The 16,736-nt window shown below is 46.9% G+C and overlaps 2 protein-coding genes across 6 annotated transcripts; one reads left to right on the forward strand and one right to left on the reverse strand.

The window, feature by feature from the left end:
• Window positions 1-552: 552 nt before the first annotated feature.
• CTSZ (cathepsin Z) lies at window positions 553-5,998 on the reverse strand. Its single transcript, XM_033075001.2, has 6 exons — window positions 5,787-5,998; window positions 4,796-4,959; window positions 2,960-3,139; window positions 2,221-2,371; window positions 1,872-2,034; window positions 553-1,417 (listed from the first exon to the last, which is right to left on the reverse strand). The coding sequence occupies exons 1-6, from the start codon at window positions 5,924-5,926 to the stop codon at window positions 1,304-1,306; spliced, it is 912 nt and encodes a 303-aa protein (XP_032930892.1). The 5' UTR covers window positions 5,927-5,998; the 3' UTR covers window positions 553-1,303.
• On the forward strand, window positions 4,860-14,414 carry TUBB1 (tubulin beta 1 class VI). 5 transcript variants are annotated; one of them, XM_033074998.2, is made up of 4 exons: window positions 8,389-9,583; window positions 11,017-11,125; window positions 11,288-11,398; window positions 11,518-14,414. In XM_033074998.2, the coding sequence occupies exons 1-4, from the start codon at window positions 9,527-9,529 to the stop codon at window positions 12,594-12,596; spliced, it is 1,356 nt and encodes a 451-aa protein (XP_032930889.1). In that variant the 5' UTR covers window positions 8,389-9,526; the 3' UTR covers window positions 12,597-14,414. The 5 variants fall into 5 exon arrangements, with proteins under 5 accessions (XP_032930891.1, XP_032930890.1, XP_032930888.1 ...); XM_033075000.2 differs by lacking the exon at window positions 8,389-9,583 and adding an exon at window positions 4,860-4,934 and having other exon boundaries at window positions 11,017-11,398; XM_033074999.2 differs by lacking the exon at window positions 8,389-9,583 and adding an exon at window positions 6,079-6,218 and having other exon boundaries at window positions 11,017-11,398.
• The last annotated feature ends 2,322 nt before the right edge of the window (window positions 14,415-16,736 follow it).

Here is a 16,736-nt window from a genome sequence, read left to right on the forward strand (position 1 = left end):
TCCAGCTGAGTGTAAATTTAAAAAGGAAAGCACCTGAAAAGGGCAAAAGTTGCTTCTGTTAGAGGCTGTTTTGAACTTCCTTGCTTATCTCTGAATAGATTTACTACAATTCCAGACTTGCATGAGAGCTAGTTTTCACAATTTAAGTAAATTGTAGACTTAACAGCAGAAAGGATTTACCCTATGGAGAATCAGTTTAGGATACAGCCCAGGTGAGACTCAACAGCAGTTTGCTCTGTGGCCATGGCAGCATTGCCAGCAGTTTAAACAAGGGTTATTTTTATTTTCCTGTGTTCAGCCTGGTATCACTTCCTCTAAACAGTTCCTCTGCACTGATCCCTGGAGATGATTTTTACCTTGTTAAACCCTTTGTGGTGCTGTGATCAGTGCTGTCACACCATCCTGTTCCCACCCAAGTGTTGTTTGAACCAGCATCATTGCTGTATTAACTTGTCCATCAGGCCTTCCACAAGAAAAAGTCCAGTGAAAGCAGCACCATCCACCAACCACACACCTGGATTAATAAGCTCTTACAATAAACACCCAGTTATGTAAAGAGAAAAAGTCTGTTTATTAAATGCAGTTAGCAATGCCAGGTAGTAACATTTGATATGGCACTGAATTAACATACTAATGAGGAGTGTTCTGGGTTATGGCAATTCACATTTTGCCTCTTTAGGAGAAAAAGGGGAACAGTCACATTCAAACAAGAAATCTGAGCAAAGACAAGATTAATTAAGTAGAAAGTGTTTAGACTGTCTTTTTGGTAAAAGTAATACCCATTATATCATTTTGGTGGCTAAAATTAACCTCATTATTGAGACTTCCAACAGCACTGTTTCACCAGGAGGTCAAGGAAACAGGGTGTATTTTAGATTTATCATGCCCACACTTAAAATGGCTTTTGCATCACTGCAACATAGTTGGTCAGTACTATCACAGAATTTAAAAGAAGCTCTAGACCCAAATATTGAGTCTGTATTTCCAGTACATCTACATTATTTGTATTTAAAAAAATAGATATTTATGCATAGAGGTTCTGTGATTCAGTCAGTGTGGTTTTAATACTGTGCATCAAGGTAGACAACTCCTTCATAGGTGAATTACTTCAAGATGTAAATAAAATCTGTGCAGTTCTGTATTTTTCAAAGGCATTGTGTGTTGCACCTGGGCTAATTTTGCAGAACTGCCTGATGATGTTGAACTGTGAAAGAGTCTCAGGCTATTATTCTTTAAACAGAAGAAGGTTGTGCTGGGAAGCTTCCAAACAAAGTACCTAAACAAAAAGCTGTACCACGTAGAATCAAGGCAGTATAGGATCTCCATATGTACAGTCCTCTTCAATAGCCAGATTGTACTCTCCTCCTCTTCCACCCTTATAGGCACTGGTCACAATCCTCAGCCAGCCTCTTTCACCCTGTAAAGGATTAAATTTGCATTGAAAATTAGGAAACACAACTGTAGAAATTGTGTGAGTCTGTTCACTCTGCCAAATATGAGTGATTTAAGTGAATGGAGGAATTCACTCAAGCTGAAGTGTAACCCTGGAGTCATGGGGCAACCTGCTTTGGTGAATTTACATCTCACCCATCCAGTCCAGTTACATGACTTGATTTCTGCCTACAACAGCAAATTCCAGCTGCCCATAACAGGAGCTGCATGTCCTTGAAATACAGAATTTGGGACAGAGGTTACTCAAGTACCTTTGGCCAATATCCTTGTCTTCAGACTGGCTGGGTTTAACATTTAACATTTTTAAACTGTTAGTCTAGTTCCAAGTTTCAGTTTTATATCCGCAGGCTGCAGTTTTGCAAGGAACAAACCCCACCCTCCCTCCAAAGCCAGAGAAGTGTGTTCCCATGTCTCCTTACCCAGGGCTCACCCCAGGAGTTACGAACTATCCAGTATTCTGTCCCATTTTCCACTCCCCAGCCAGCCACAGACACGATGTGATTCACTGCAGGTGAGGGGTTGTACTCTGTGTACAGTCCCCCTGTGTAGGCATCCAGCTTTTCAGTAGCCATTATGCCACAGCTGCAAGGCAACAGAGAGAGGTTTCATACAAGGGGATGAGGGCAGGGGCCTGGCTAAAAACTTACTGGTTTTCTTGCATTTTGAATTCTGATCTCAGTTTATATACAAACTAAACTGCATGTTAGTGCAGAGCTGCTGGCATGTACTAGAGTGAAAAAATACACTGAATTTAAGGGTTTTTTTTACCTAATTGGTCCATTCTTGTAGATTTCTGCCATCATTTTCTCTCTTCCACTGACAGACCCATAGTCAGCAACTTTCCAGAGAGTGTAGTTCTTGATCACGTGGCATTGTCCAAAAGTGACACAAGTTCCACACTGGTTGAACTTCTTACACTCTGTAAAAGAGAGGTGAGCTTACCACTGGAGGCAATCTGCAGGAGAGTGCTTTCTTCAAGTGAAGAGATGGTAGGACACTGAGCTTTTATAATTTAATTGAGGCAGATATTAATAACTTCAGAGTAATTATTAATATATAATTACTCTCTGGTGAACTCAGTTATTTTCTGGAAACTACATTTGAGTCCCTATTATCACCACTTACTGTTCTTTACTTCACAGGTATAAATACTTTGTTGAGGACATAGTAAAACCATTCCAGTCATACATGACCAGCCAAAGGTTAAATTTCACCTTTGTTCAGCTTGAGGTGACACTTTTAAGTATTTCAGTACATTAGAGATTGTGTGTCATGGATTTAAGAGATTAAGTTAAAACAATTCAGCTGTGCAAACTTGCCTGAGCATGATTTAGTGCTACACTGTCTGTCTGGAGTAGAAGACACACACAGGCCCATAAAGAAAACCTGTTCTGTCAGTCAAACAGCAGGAACCAGTACTCTGAAAACCCAAGAAATTATTTTTTTAAACACGCTAGGATCTGCTAAACCTGGGAAGAAATCCTACAGCAAAGCAGAGCCGTCCTACTTTGATCCTTGGCTTGGTAGTTGTTGCAGGTCTCGTCGGGGATGCCGTGGTCGTGGGCGTACCTCCAGACCCCGGAGTGGTCCCCGCCCTCGCAGGACCCGGCGTCGGCACAGTCGATGACATTCTGCACAGACAGGTAGGCAGAAGGCCAAGCACCCTTCCTCTTGATGTTGATTCGGTCTGTAAAGGTAAGAAACTGGGGTTTGCTACTGGAATATGTGGGTGGCTACACACTGCAGCTGGTTTTGAAACTGTCTCCCCTTCCTCAAACCTGTAACTTTTTGCAGACAGCAGCACTTGTGGTTGGAAAAGCCTCTGCTGTCTGCAGTGAGGAGCACAGCGTGACCTAATTCAAACCAGAGGCTGAGTTATTCTTGTGGGTTTCCGTTAGGAGGGTTTTTTCCATTAAAAACTCAGCAAAAACATGGAGATGAGCAAGATCTGTCTAAAGCCCTGAAGAGCCCTAGACCTCTTTTAATTCAAGCCACATCTTCTGAAGACTTCCAAATCTGTTTCCTGACTTTGACAGCAAAGAGCTTTCAAATACACATCATAAAAACAGCTCTGACCAGCATCTTTTACAGGAGTAGAGATTTATGTGCAAGCCCATGCATAAACATAATCCCATGGAGCACAGGCTGCTGGCTCTGTGAGACAGTCTTAATGCTGGAGAAAGCTTCCAGAGTTATCTCCTTGCTGTTACATCAGCATCTCACTGTTATCCTGCCCTCTCAGACAGGCACCACCACCCTGCTGCCTTATTTTGTCAGAAACAACAAGCTTACTTGGTGGAAGAGCTTCCTGATTAGTATTTATAAACTGCTTCTCTGCATTAACAGTCTCAACTGATGCCACTGTACACTGATGTACTTTAAATCCTATTAGTACTAACAATATTAAAATATCTTGATAGAATGGGGAGCTATCATGCCAGCCTAATCTTCCTGCAAGGTGCTGTATTTTACCTGTCCCAGTACTCCACTCCATCCTGGCAGGTGTCATTCATGCCCATGTCCCTGCATGCTGCCTGTATGATTCCTGCTGCCTCACACCTTCCCCCTATTTCTCCTTCACAGGTAATTTTCCTACAGCCTCTCTGTGCAAGTGGTGCTTCTCCAGCACACAACAGCAAATCAAGTGTTCTCTCTAGAGCCGCTACTTCTCCATCTGGAGCAAACCACTACTTCCCCTCGACTAAGAAAAAGGCTGAAGAAAGCTGAAGATTCCTGCTGAAATCAGACTTGTATCTGCTGTGGTGGTCAGTTCACTGGAATGACAGGGCTCCTGTAACAAACACCCCACAAAAGGCAACTTCTTTCTTTCTTTCTCTCATTTCCTGCATGGCTGGAGAGCCCTGCTGCAGTGCTCAGCTGAGGTACCAGAAAGGGGAAGCAGACCTGATAACTCTTTTGCATCTGTCCCCAACTCTGAGGGAGGGCAGCAACCCCAGCTGTCACCCCAGGACCTAAAGAGCAGTTTGGGAGGACCTACGGCCCCATTCCTCTGCAAACAGGATTTTAACCACACACCAGCATTCCACTTTCGCTGCCTTTGGATAAGATGGAGACAACCTCACTCTGGATGCTTTTTCTATTGAAACCAACCCTCCTTGCCTCCAGCTTGGGCATTTCCACTGATGTGGAGTATTCACAGACATCGGTTGTGGAGTATTCACAGACATCGGTTGTGGAGCATTCACAGACATCTCAGCCTCGGTTTTGCTGCATTAGTCACTGCAGTGATTTAGCACCTTTTACCATCTGTCAGTAACCTGACGCTAAAACTCCTTTGCCACCCAAAAACTCCAATTCCAGCGGGGATCCAGCCCGAGCGTACCTGCCAGGGCGCTGGTGCTGCCGTGAGCCCAGCAGGAGCCGCAGTACTGCGGGATGTGCTGGTTCCGAGTGGTGCTGGCGTAATTCACCCCATTCACGTTCCTCCAGTCCCAGCTCCGCGGCAGCGCCGACACGTCCAGGTACTCGTGCGGGCGGGGGTAGGTGCTGCGGGGGATGGAGCGGGGAGGTGTTCTCGGGTTATTTTTTTAAAAAGTCACGGATTTCACCGAGTTTCGTAAACAGTGTCCGGCGGGCTCACGTGACCGCGGCGTGACCGCTCCGGCCCCGGAGTCTCGTGACCGCTGCACCGAACCGGGTCGGGACAGAACCGGGACCGCCCGAACCCCCCGGACCGGGCCGGGACAGAACCGGGCAGGGCCCCCCGGACCGGGCAGGGACAGAACCGGGCAGGGCTCCCCGGACCGGGCCGGGACAGAACCGGGCAGGGCCCCTCGGACCGGGCAGGGACAGAACCGGGCAGGGTCGGAACAGCCCGAACCCCCCGGACCGGGCAGGGACAGAACCGCCCGAAACCCCCGGACCGGGCTGGGACAGAACCGCCCGAACCCCCCGAACCGGGCCGGGACAGAACCGGGCAGAGCCCCCCGGACCGGGCCGGGGCAGAACCGGGCAGGGTCGGAACAGCCCGAACCCCCCGGACCGGGCCGGGCTGGGACAGAACCGCCCGAACCCCCCGGACCGGGCAGGGACAGAACCGCCCCGAACCCCCCGGACCGGGCAGAGTCCCCCGCATCCCCCGAACCAGAGCGGCCTCGAACCCCCCGGATCCCCTGAACCAGAGCGGTCCCTAATCCCCGCATCCACCGAACCAGAGCGGCCCCGAAACCCCCGGACCGGGAAGGACCAGAATGGCCCCGAACCCAGCAGGACCAGAACCGCCCCAGTTCCCCCCCCAGCCCCGGCTGTGCCTGCCCAGCCCTTCCCCAGCCCTCCCCAGCGCTCTCTCCGCCGCCCGGGCGGGCCCGGCTCACCGCAGGCCGGGGTCCCTGCGCGGGGCCGGTTTGTAGCAGTGCTGCCCGGCCCTGAAGTAGAGCCCGGCGCGGGCGGGCGGGCAGAGGCAGCCGCAGAGCAGCAGCAGGACGGGGACGAGGGGCTGGAGCAGCGAGGCCATGCTGGGACAGCGGCAGCTCCCGGGACGCGGCGCCACACGCGTTTAAGGGCGGCGGGAGGGACGGGCGGGGCGGCGACGGGACGGGCTCACCTGCGGCGGGCGGGGACAGCGGGACGGGGAGGGACAGAGGGACAGCCCGTGCCGGGACCGCCTTCGGGTGGCTCTGAAGGATCTCCTGGGCACGAGGAACAAACTGAGATCCCGCCTTGCCAGCCCCCAGGGACGTTCCCAGCTCGCTCAAAAATTTGGGGTTGTACAAGAGGACTTGTACCTGGGACAGGCCCTGTTGCAGGTTTGATTTACCTTTGGCCTAACACCTCAGCGTTGTGCTAGACTCTGGCCGGCGCCTGTGACTGTTTTTTGTTTGGTTGTGGTTTTTTCCTAGTCCCGAGTTCTGGATTTCTCAAGCCCTTTAAGGTTACAATTTACAGGAACACAGGCTTGTGCCCTTTTTCTAGGCTGTTCCTTAGTGTTCGGACATCTGAAGATTCTTTATTATTTGCTAGAACATCTAGTCAGTAGTAAAAATAGTTTCCTAATTTTCCTGTAGAAGCTTCTAGTGACTGTGAGAATGGATTACCAGTCTCTTTTCCATACGTTAGCTAGAAGTTTTCATGTTTGATAAACAGGTTTAGTAAACCACAGACAGTTCTCCCCTCCTGGCTTCTCTTCCTTCGCTTTCAGCACTTTTTGTAGAGGGCCTGAGGTTTATTAGCTCCACACTATGAATAGAGAAACTGAGGCAAAGAGAACCAACCCACCAAAGGGAACAACAGAGCAAGAATGGAGCCTGAGTGATGAATGCAATGTTTTTGGGTGATTCAGCTAGCCCAGGTTCGTTAAGACTTGCATCAGCTTGCATCACAGATCTCTCTAGAATTATCTGATGGCCTGTAGCCAGGCTTATCTCAAACTGAATAGACTTTCCTCTCAACAATCTCCTCTGCTACTCTGAAAAGCCAGTTCCTTCCAAGCAAGCCATTAAAAAAGGTATCCCTGAATGCCTCCTTGCACATGCATATTTATTTGGCATAGTGTTAAAAAACCCCAAACATCAACCAAGAAAACAAAAACAACAATAAAAAACCCAGCAACCACAAAAGCCTGGCGTCTCTGTGGTCTCAGCTCAAGGCCATCACCAGGGCTGTGCTATCTGCTCTGGAGGCACTGGAAGCAGTGGGCAGCCTGATAATAGCCACTGTGGGAGCCTGTAATAGCTGTGCCTGGTGCCAGGCTGCTCCTAATCTCCCCAGTGCCAAAAGTCCCTGTGAGCCAGCCCGTGCAGCACAGCCCCTCTCTCCCCAGCCCCTCTGTGCTAATCTGCAGCTGCACATGTGCCCTGGCAGTGCCTGGGAAGTGCCTGGGGCTGTTAACAGGCCTGGGGCTTCTCAGGGCTGAGCAGGGACAGGCTGCAGCTGAGAAACAGGCCCCTCCTAGGCTGGGTTTGGGATAAAGTCAGACTTAAGGGTTCACAGAAATGCACATGGGGAGGAGAGGGAAAAGAGGCCCAAACCCACATCTGCTTCACAAAGCATCTCAGCTACCTGCTGTCATGTGCCAGAATTTTTAACTCTATAAGGAAGTGCTTCAGAGGAGGCACATGATTGTAGGGAGCTATTTTCAGCCTGAGGAAAAGCCCCCACTGAATGATTGCATATTTCTTTCACTTCCCTTTTTCCCCTTTGCTTGTGAGATGTACTCAGCAAATATATTTATTGCTGAAATTAGCACCTTCAGCCTCTTCCTAAGATGTGTCTATTGTGAACACTTGCATATTTTAAATAGTATTTATTATGTCAGCAGCCCTCTGCTGACATTGTGTCCAGGCAGCTCCCACTCAGAATACACAGCTCAGATGTGCATTACTACTCTTAGTTAAGGATAGTTAGAGAAAACAAGTATGAAATGTGCATAAATAAAATGAGATCTGCTTTTAAAGTAAATGTCCAAATAACCTTTCACCAATTTTCTTAGGGAATTGTAGAAGATATCCAAAGCCATTGTGGAAAATATTGCCAATGTAGAAATGGAACAGAACGTTTTGCATGTCTTGCTGGGTAAACTGAATGGCTTAGAGAATAATTATCTTTTGGAAAAATGATAAAATGATTGTGTTTTAAGGTAACAAAATGAATCTACCTGAATTTAAGGTCTTCCTTTTATTGCTCCCTACTCAGTATGCTCATAGCATGGCAGAGGATGACGGATGTTTGCTCTCTCCTTTTTTACAATGCACTTCTGGTGCTGAACTCTGTATTGGGAGCAGTTGTCTTGTTGCTTCATTGGCTGGTGGGAGAAGTGGAAGTCATCAAGTGGAGAGGAAGCCTGGAATAAGCTGATTTTCCTTCTGGAACCATATGGAAGCTCAGAAATCCCTTATCTCTAGCAGCCCATAAAATGGTAGAGTAGTTACATTCAGTGACTCGAGTCCTTCCACTGTCCCCATTTTATTTATTATAGTTTAAGGTGCTTTCCTAATTACAGTTCCTTTCCCCATCCTTAAAATGAACACTTAAAGGCTGTGACAGTCATTTGACATGTAATTAAACTGCTCTGGGCTTCCAGAAGTCATTTTATCCTGGGTTTCTGCTGCTCAGTGATACTGGTGGTGGTTATCAGCAGCCAAACATGACTGTGCTGTGTTTTGTTCTGCCTCCCATCGTTTCCTTTAGCACAGTGAGATGTTTCACTCAGTGAATGTTACAGTTCACTTCAGAGAACTTCAGTGAAAGGGGGTTTCACCTCTAGCATTTTCCTGGCAAGTTCTGAAGTATATCTGTGATATAAGAAGTTAAGAAATATTAGAAATATTTCTTAATGTCAGAAAATGAAGAGAGAGAGAGAGGGAGAGAGAGAAAGAGCATCTGTGCAAGTTAGTCACAAGTTAATTTAAATTTTGGCTAAAAATGATGGATTCTTATAACTATTAAAGACCATACATCACTGAGTACAGTGTTATTTTTATGTATTACAAAGTATTTTTTGTTACTGCTCCTGTCCCCTTCCTTCATGCAAACATCAGGAATGATGCTTGTTAGTGGAGTTTGCCTTGCAATGCACTGAATGTTGTGATTATAGGAGGCTCCTGCTCACAAGTTGTTACCATTTTTATTATGGGTGTTGTCCTCTATGACTCACATGATGCTAAAATTTAAATTATGTGGCAGAAGCGCATATGCTTAATAAATTAAGATCACTCACTTTGGGCTATAATCTGTACATATGCACATATATTTGAATACATATTATGTCTAATACAAAATAATGAAACACAAACAGAATATGCACATATATTCATGTACCACACTGCTGCACAGAGGACTGGCAAGGGGTGCATGTGAAAATGTTGCTTTCCAAGCCACTCAGTGGTGCACCTGTGCTGTTGTACCTGTACCCAGGCAGCAGAGAGGCCCTTGGCTCCTGGTGCAGTGCCTGGGGCTGGCTACTCCCCTGGCTGGCTGTGACACTCCCTCGGGTATAAAAGGGGCCCTGGGGCTGGGCTGTGCTGGGTGTAGCTGATAGAGCTACAGAGGAGTCAGTTCTGGGGAGCTGGAGAGCCTGGGTGAGGTTGTAGCCACCAACACATCTGAGCCACACAAAATGCGTGAAATCGTGCACCTGCAGATTGGCCAGTGTGGGAACCAAATTGGAGCCAAGGTAAGGTCTCTTCATTCACTGATTGTTAGTAGGAGGTCAGAGGTAGCAGAACACATCATCAATGGATGGGGACTTTTGAGGGGGGACAGTTACCTTGTAACTCAGTGGTGGGAAGCATGGCATGTTAGCAGGGAACACGAGTGTTTTGGTATGGAAGGTAAAAGCTGGATTTAATCCTCATGCAAAGTTTAATGTTCATTTACAATATCTGTGGCCCAGTGATTACAAGTGCACCAGAGCATTCCTGCTGGGACTCCTATTCGAGGAACTCACAGACTCTGCAAGATACTGGGGCAAGTGACAGAGCCAGTAATTCCAGGGCTCTGAGGTTGTGGTGCTGGTACTTCAGTTCAGCCATGCAGCAGCAGCTCTGCCACATTTTATTCTTAAATATCACAGAATCATACAATGGTTTGGGTTGGAAGGGGTCTTAAAGATCATATGGGATCCCATTAATAAACAGTATAACCTGTGTTAGAGTGTAGAATGACACAAAGTGTCACTGGCCTCCTGTGAGAGACAGATATCACTTGGAGTATTTTTGTGTAGCTCAAACACTGGCAGGCTGTGACACAGGGAGTAGTTACTATTGCTGACTTTCTGGGCTAGCAGTAAAAAAACCCTCAATTACTATATTGTATGATGTCCTTCCTTTTTTTATTTTTAATTGATAAGTAGGAAGCTGTCCAAAGATTATCTATTTTGGGCTGGGATGTCTTTTAAGACATGGGACAGCTGAGGGATTGTTCTGTTGTGTTCTTCCTTTCTCCCACACCTAACCTTGATTCCTTTTAATGGAACATGAAGCATGGAGCATGCACCTGTTGGCAGTGGTGTATTTGTACACTCAAAATGGGACTGGATGCTCACCCAGGAGACCTTTAATATTAGAATAGCCTGGTCATTACAGTGGGTGGGTGTGTCTGCATGAACACTGCTGTGGCTGCTGCCCAGATAAGAGCCCAGCACAAGAGCACATCCACATGAGTGTCAAGATAGGACATTTAGGACCAGCAGCTGTTTGTGGAAAGCCTTGCTCACACACAAATTTGCCTGTGCCAGCTTTGTTGTGCCATGGTCACACTTGTGCAGGACAGGACTCCCTAATCCCTCACAATCTTTTTGTTAAGCTCATACCAAGTAGCAACTGTTATTTAAACTTTTAAACTAACATTAATTTTCTTTTACTATAAAGAGAACAAATTGAGGGCTTCCTCCTATTAGTGCATGGGTCATAGCTAAGCAGCATAAATGGTCTGCTAAACTTTTCCCTTGAATTTATTTGGGAGGGGTAGAGAAGGATCCCTGTTCTGATCTGGTAAGTAAATGGCAAAGCATCCTCTGCTTCAGGCGCAGTTCCCAGAGCTGGTGCTGAACATATGCTGAAAATAAATAAATCATTCTTGGTGTGTTGTACCTCTTTCCTTTTGCAGTTCTGGGAGGTGATTGGTGATGAACATGGGATTGACATCACTGGGAACTACCGTGGGGATTCACCACTGCAGCTGGAGCGAATTAACGTGTACTTCAATGAGGCTTATTGTAAGTGCTCAGCAGAGCCAACAGCGAGGGTAAAAAAAGTAATTAAAAAAACCACAAAAAGCCTAAGCCACTCTAGGTGGATTGGACTTTCCAGAGTGGACTGTAAGCCTGTTTCTTTGACCACTAGCAGTAATTATTTGCATTCATTTTGTTTTGTTCCAGCCCATAAATATGTACCCCGTTCCATCCTGGTGGACCTGGAGCCTGGCACGATGGACAGCGTCCGGTCCAGCAAAATCGGCCCCCTCTTCCGACCTGACAACTTTATCCATGGTATGTACAGCCACTACCAGCACACTGACTGCAGGCAACTGTCACAAAAAGGCCTTGGAAGGCCTTTAAAAATTCTCCTGTTAACTTTGTGGCTGTTCTTTCTGTACTTCTTTTCACAGGTAATTCAGGTGCTGGCAACAACTGGGCCAAGGGCCATTACACAGAAGGTGCTGAACTGATTGAAAACGTCATGGATGTGGTGAGGAACGAGTGTGAGAGCTGTGACTGCCTTCAGGGATTCCAGCTCATCCATTCCCTGGGTGGTGGCACAGGCTCAGGCATGGGGACGCTCCTCATCAACAAGATCAGAGAGGAATATCCCGACAGGATCATGAACACCTTCAGCGTCGTGCCCTCGCCCAAGGTGTCCGACACGGTGGTGGAGCCATACAATGCCATCCTCTCCATCCACCAGCTGATAGAGAACACAGATGAAACCTTTTGCATCGACAACGAAGCTCTGTATGATATATGCTTCAGGACATTAAAGCTCACCAATCCCACCTATGGGGACCTCAACCACTTGGTGTCCCTAACGATGAGCGGCGTCACCACCTCGCTGCGCTTCCCCGGCCAGCTGAACGCGGATCTGCGGAAGCTGGCGGTGAACATGGTGCCCTTTCCTCGCCTGCACTTCTTCATGCCCGGCTTTGCCCCGCTGACAGCTCGGGGCAGCCAGCAGTACCGGGCCCTGACGGTGCCAGAGCTCACCCAGCAGATGTTCGATGCCCGTAACATGATGGCAGCCTGCGACCCCCGCCGCGGGCGCTACCTCACCGTGGCCTGCATCTTCAGGGGCAGAATGTCCACCAGGGAAGTGGACGAGCAGCTGCTGTCTGTCCAGACCAAGAACAGCTCCTACTTCGTGGAGTGGATCCCTAACAACGTGAAGGTGGCCGTGTGTGACATCCCGCCGCGAGGGCTGAAGATGGCAGCCACGTTTATCGGCAACAACACGGCCATCCAGGAGCTCTTCATCAGGGTGTCCGAGCAGTTCTCGGCCATGTTCAGAAGGAAAGCGTTTCTCCACTGGTACACGGGGGAAGGCATGGATGAGATGGAGTTTTCTGAAGCAGAAGGTAACACAAATGACCTCGTGTCTGAATACCAACAGTACCAGGATGCCACTGCAGACGTGGAGGAATTTGAAGAGGTAGAAGTGGAAGCAGAAGCCAAGCCAGAAAAGGAAGCAGAGTAAAAAGTATCAAAACATTCTCCAAATGAGCCTGTTCACGTTCACTAAGGACAAAGCAATAGCCATCATCTGAATACCCAAAATAACACATTTCTTCAGAACTTTTTCTCTGCATCTGACCAAGTATCTCTGGTATTACAACACAGTGCTTCTGAAATTAATGGCAGCTCTGCTCCACTGTCTTAAACAACAGTTGACACTGAATCTCTCCCAAAGCCAATCCACTATGAAGACACGTTATCTCACACCAGCCTTTCCTGTAAATGGATTCACTTTCAGAACACAATCACCAGATACTGAGTGTACAATAGAGCCACTGTGCCTGTGTATATAGATCAGGATCAATAGCAAAACATGTTGTCAGCTCATCACCTTTATTTATTCTCAGGTAGACACAGTCCCTGCTGATTGTGAACTTGTTACTGTTGTAGGAACATGTGCACATCTCTAAGGCCTCCAAGGCAGTGACTCTTTTATCACTCCACAGACTGATGTACATCTGCAGAAACAACAGGGGGCAAATGACTGAATATGTACATTCTTATTTTATAAGTACTCTAATTGTTCTATCACACTGCTGGCTTATATTATTGCAGAGCTTGTATTCATTATAATGGTGTGGTTTGTTTCTATTTCTAACTACAGGTTGAGTTACATTAGCACACTAAGTTGTGGCATTGTGTAAAAGTTTTGGTGTGGTATTTTTTTTCCCTAGGTATACTAACTACTGTAAATATTTTTCCTAACATTCATTACAACAAAAATGACATAGAATGGTTTGTAGTTTGTTAATGTAAATTCCATGGCAGTCACTAAAACAAAACCGTATTTTGCCTTTGGTGAAAAAAAATTCTTGCCATCACAGCTGCCTACTTAGTGTATTTATAATATTCTTTTAAATAAAGATCATATACCATTCTATGAAAGTTTTATACTTCAAACATTTTATAGGCAAAACCCCACAGTTATTCTTGCAAGAACTAATTTTGAATTAGATTAGTTACACTTTTAGATGAAAAGTTTGTTTGACTCTGAAGAAAGTAACTCCTCCTGTTTGAGTTGTCTTGGTGGAGGAACCTGAAGCCAGTTGTGCCATTCTCCTGTGCAGTGGGACAATGTCATCCCTGCTGTGAGCAAACACAGCAGCAGGAAAATACAAAAACTTCCCCCAAAACTGCACAGCTTGAAGTGCATCTTTGCCTCCCACTCCATTCCTATTTCCCAGAGAACACGTGTCCCTCTCGTGACAAAGTGTCAATAAGGATAAACAATTCAGATTCCCATGTCTCCTTCCCCACTTCTCACATGACACAGGTCTCTCAATTCCTGATTCACTGCTCAGTGTCTCACACTTGGAGATTAGATCCCAGCAGCACAGCCATGGCACAATTATCTTGTTTCCAGTTTTCAAAACTATATGCTATATTCTCTGCTAATAAAGATTTTAGCCAGGATTTTTTTCCAAAGTAATCATTAAAATGTACTAGGCAGAAAAGTTTTAAACAATCAAACTCATTTATGTACCTGAAATAACAGCATGAAACCCAAAAAGAGATTTGGCTTAAAAATGAACAATGTTGCTACTGAATGTCCAGACTGTGCTAAAAGCAGTCTTTTATTTTAACAGAACTGAAAAATAAATGTCTCTGCAGAACAGAAACTTTGTTTCATGAGGAACAAGACTTTCCACACATTCAGAAATTACATTTATTAGCATACCAATTTACATAGGCAAGTTCTACAGTTCACGTGATGACATTACACTGCAGTCTTGAGCTCTCCTACAGCTTTGCACTTTGCTGTTATTCACCACAGATCAGCTCCTACAAGAGATTAAAAATACCAGTTATTTGATTCAAGAATGTGTTCAAGGTACACTTCAAACAAGAGATATTTTGTAAAAAATACTTAATTTCAGATCAGGAATAGGTGTTCTATCCAGAACAGAAAATGTTTCAGCTGCTTGTGGTGTATGGAACGGCCCAAATAAAGGTATAACAGCAGCGTCTGTCTCACAGAGAGCAGATAACCCACACAGTGAATCTGCAGATCAGGGGAAGGAGCAGTTCAGAGGCTGTCTGCTGGCACAAGCATGAAACGTGAATATCACAGAGAACCCTGTGAGCATCACCACAGAGCCCCAGCTCTGTGTAAGTCCTTTAAAACCCTGAGCAAAGCCCAAATAGTTCAGTGCAGGGCTTTACACACAGCACATCTCACCTCACTAATGAAATTAGGCAGTTTCCATCTCACACGCAACGAGGTCACAGACACCTGCGCACATTCGCACCACACAGCCGCAATCCCCTCCACTCCCATGCCTGAAATCGAGCCGATTATCTCTGTATATCGGGGATTAATGGACTCAGCAGTTACAGACTATCTCTAAAGCCACTCCTGCACCACAGAGCTCCAGCCACGCACCCACCCCACCCACTTACATTTCACTCCTTTTTGGGTTTCACCGTTTTTACCGTGGCCACCGCTGCCCTCTCGGCCTCCGCTTTGTACTGCGGCTTCATGGCGGCGCGCACGGCCTGGGCGCAGATCTGCGAGTAGCGGATGTAGCTGCGGCGGGGGGGACAGAGAGCGGTGAGACCCGGGCCCGGCCCCACAGCCCCCCCAGCCCAACCCCGCGTTCAGCTCGCACCGCTGTCACCCCGCCAGGCTCGTCCCCACCGTGTCGCGGGGCTGTCGCGACAGCAGTACCTGAGCCCGGCCTGTCTCCAGTACGCCACCATGGCTGCGGCTCCGCGGGGCAAGGTCAGCGCGCGCCGCAGGGGACGCGCCCGCCGGCCAATCAGCGGGCGGGAACGGCTCACGCGCGCCGCTGCTCGCGGGGACGCGCCTCCGGCAGTGACCAATCAGAGGGCTCCGTTCCGGCTCGCGCTTCCCGCCCTTTCCGCCTGACGCGCCCGGACTCGCCCCGCCCCTTCCGCTCGGCCCGGGCGGCCCCGCGGGGCGGTGGGAGGGGCCGTGGCGGCCCCGGGTGTACCCGAGCCCCTCACGGCTGCTCCGGCCAAAACTGTGCGGGAAAGGTGCGTGCCCTTCCCGCTGCGCCTCCCCTTCACCTGGGGCCAGCCGGGGCCTGCCTGGCTGTCCAAACCATGGGAGTGTGTGTGTGTGGGTTTGGTGTTCAGAGCTGAAATTTGCCGGAAATACACTGGACGTCAGTTACCTAAAGAACATGAATGAAAGGCCAAGTTTTCTGTGAGGTCATGGCCAGTTGTAGAGCAGTTGTGTTAGTTACACATTAACTCCTTCCTCATTGATCCTGTTGTAATCTAAGAATGCGAGCAAACAGTAAAAGGGTCTGATCTTAACCCTCTGTGCGATCATTTTTTGGTAGGTTTTTCTTTTTTTTCAGATAAGACACTAAAAAACCCACAACATTGTATAAGCATGTGGAGCCAGTGATTTTTTTAACAGACTGTCTTCATGTTGGAGTTGATCTGTGCTGGGCCAAGCTGCGACAGTTCTGTCCCATCGGTGCCTTGCCGTGGGTTTCCTTTGGATGTTGATACAAACACCTGAAATTCAATCATCTGCTCTAAATAAATCCACAAAAGACAACACAGTAAACTAGAAGCTATCGACACAAAGAAAAAATAGTAATTTTCCCACATATAATAAGCAAAAAGCTATTAGAAGATTCAAATCATATCTGATACATAAGCAAGTTGGTCCTAACCTAATGTTGATTTAAATAATTAAGACAAAATACTTAAGGAGATGAAACACTGGCTTTTAAACAAATCCTTGCACTTTTGTCTTGTTCCCTTGCTTCCTTTCATCCAAAGTCAAAACATTTTTAAAGCACAGAGTAATTTTCAGCTTTATTAGAGATCTCGTTTAGACCAGAACCATTGCAATTAACAATCCACACAGTAATGTCAGGGAAAAGCCACCAGGACAAAAAGAACAACTGTTCACCAGATATGTCAGTCTGTCTCCAGCATACAGCAGTAAGATCTGGACCTCAGAGATCTGTATTTTTTTTAACTGTTAAACAACTCTGCTCCAACAGAATTTTGGGTTAATTTCTTAAACCCATATATTGCAATTGTTCCTACTTAATTTTAAAGAAATAGCTAGTATAAACGAGGCATGAAACAATTCTTACTTCAGGCATTTGTTTTCTTC

The sequence above is a fragment of the Catharus ustulatus genome, chromosome 17 (assembly GCF_009819885.2).
Source record: "Catharus ustulatus isolate bCatUst1 chromosome 17, bCatUst1.pri.v2, whole genome shotgun sequence".
NCBI lineage: Eukaryota > Metazoa > Chordata > Aves > Passeriformes > Turdidae > Catharus > Catharus ustulatus.

What these genes read in the sequence shown, in the direction of transcription:
- CTSZ (XM_033075001.2), bottom strand. Translation starts at nt 5,926, where the DNA reads ATGGCCTCGCTGCTCCAGCCCCTCGTCCCCGTCCTGCTGCTGCTCTGC. An exon ending in CGCAGGGACCCCGGCCTGCG is followed by an intron (nt 4,960 to 5,786) that starts GTGAGCCGGGCC and finishes CATCCCCCGCAG; the next exon opens with CACCTACCCCCGCCCGCACG. An exon ending in CTACCAAGCCAAGGATCAAA is followed by an intron (nt 2,372 to 2,959) that starts GTAGGACGGCTC and finishes TCTCTTTTACAG; the next exon opens with AGTGTAAGAAGTTCAACCAG.
- TUBB1 (XM_033074996.2), top strand. Translation starts at nt 9,527, where the DNA reads ATGCGTGAAATCGTGCACCTGCAGATTGGCCAGTGTGGGAACCAAATT. An exon ending in GGAACCAAATTGGAGCCAAG is followed by an intron (nt 9,584 to 11,016) that starts GTAAGGTCTCTT and finishes TTCCTTTTGCAG; the next exon opens with TTCTGGGAGGTGATTGGTGA. An exon ending in ACCTGACAACTTTATCCATG is followed by an intron (nt 11,399 to 11,517) that starts GTATGTACAGCC and finishes TTCTTTTCACAG; the next exon opens with GTAATTCAGGTGCTGGCAAC.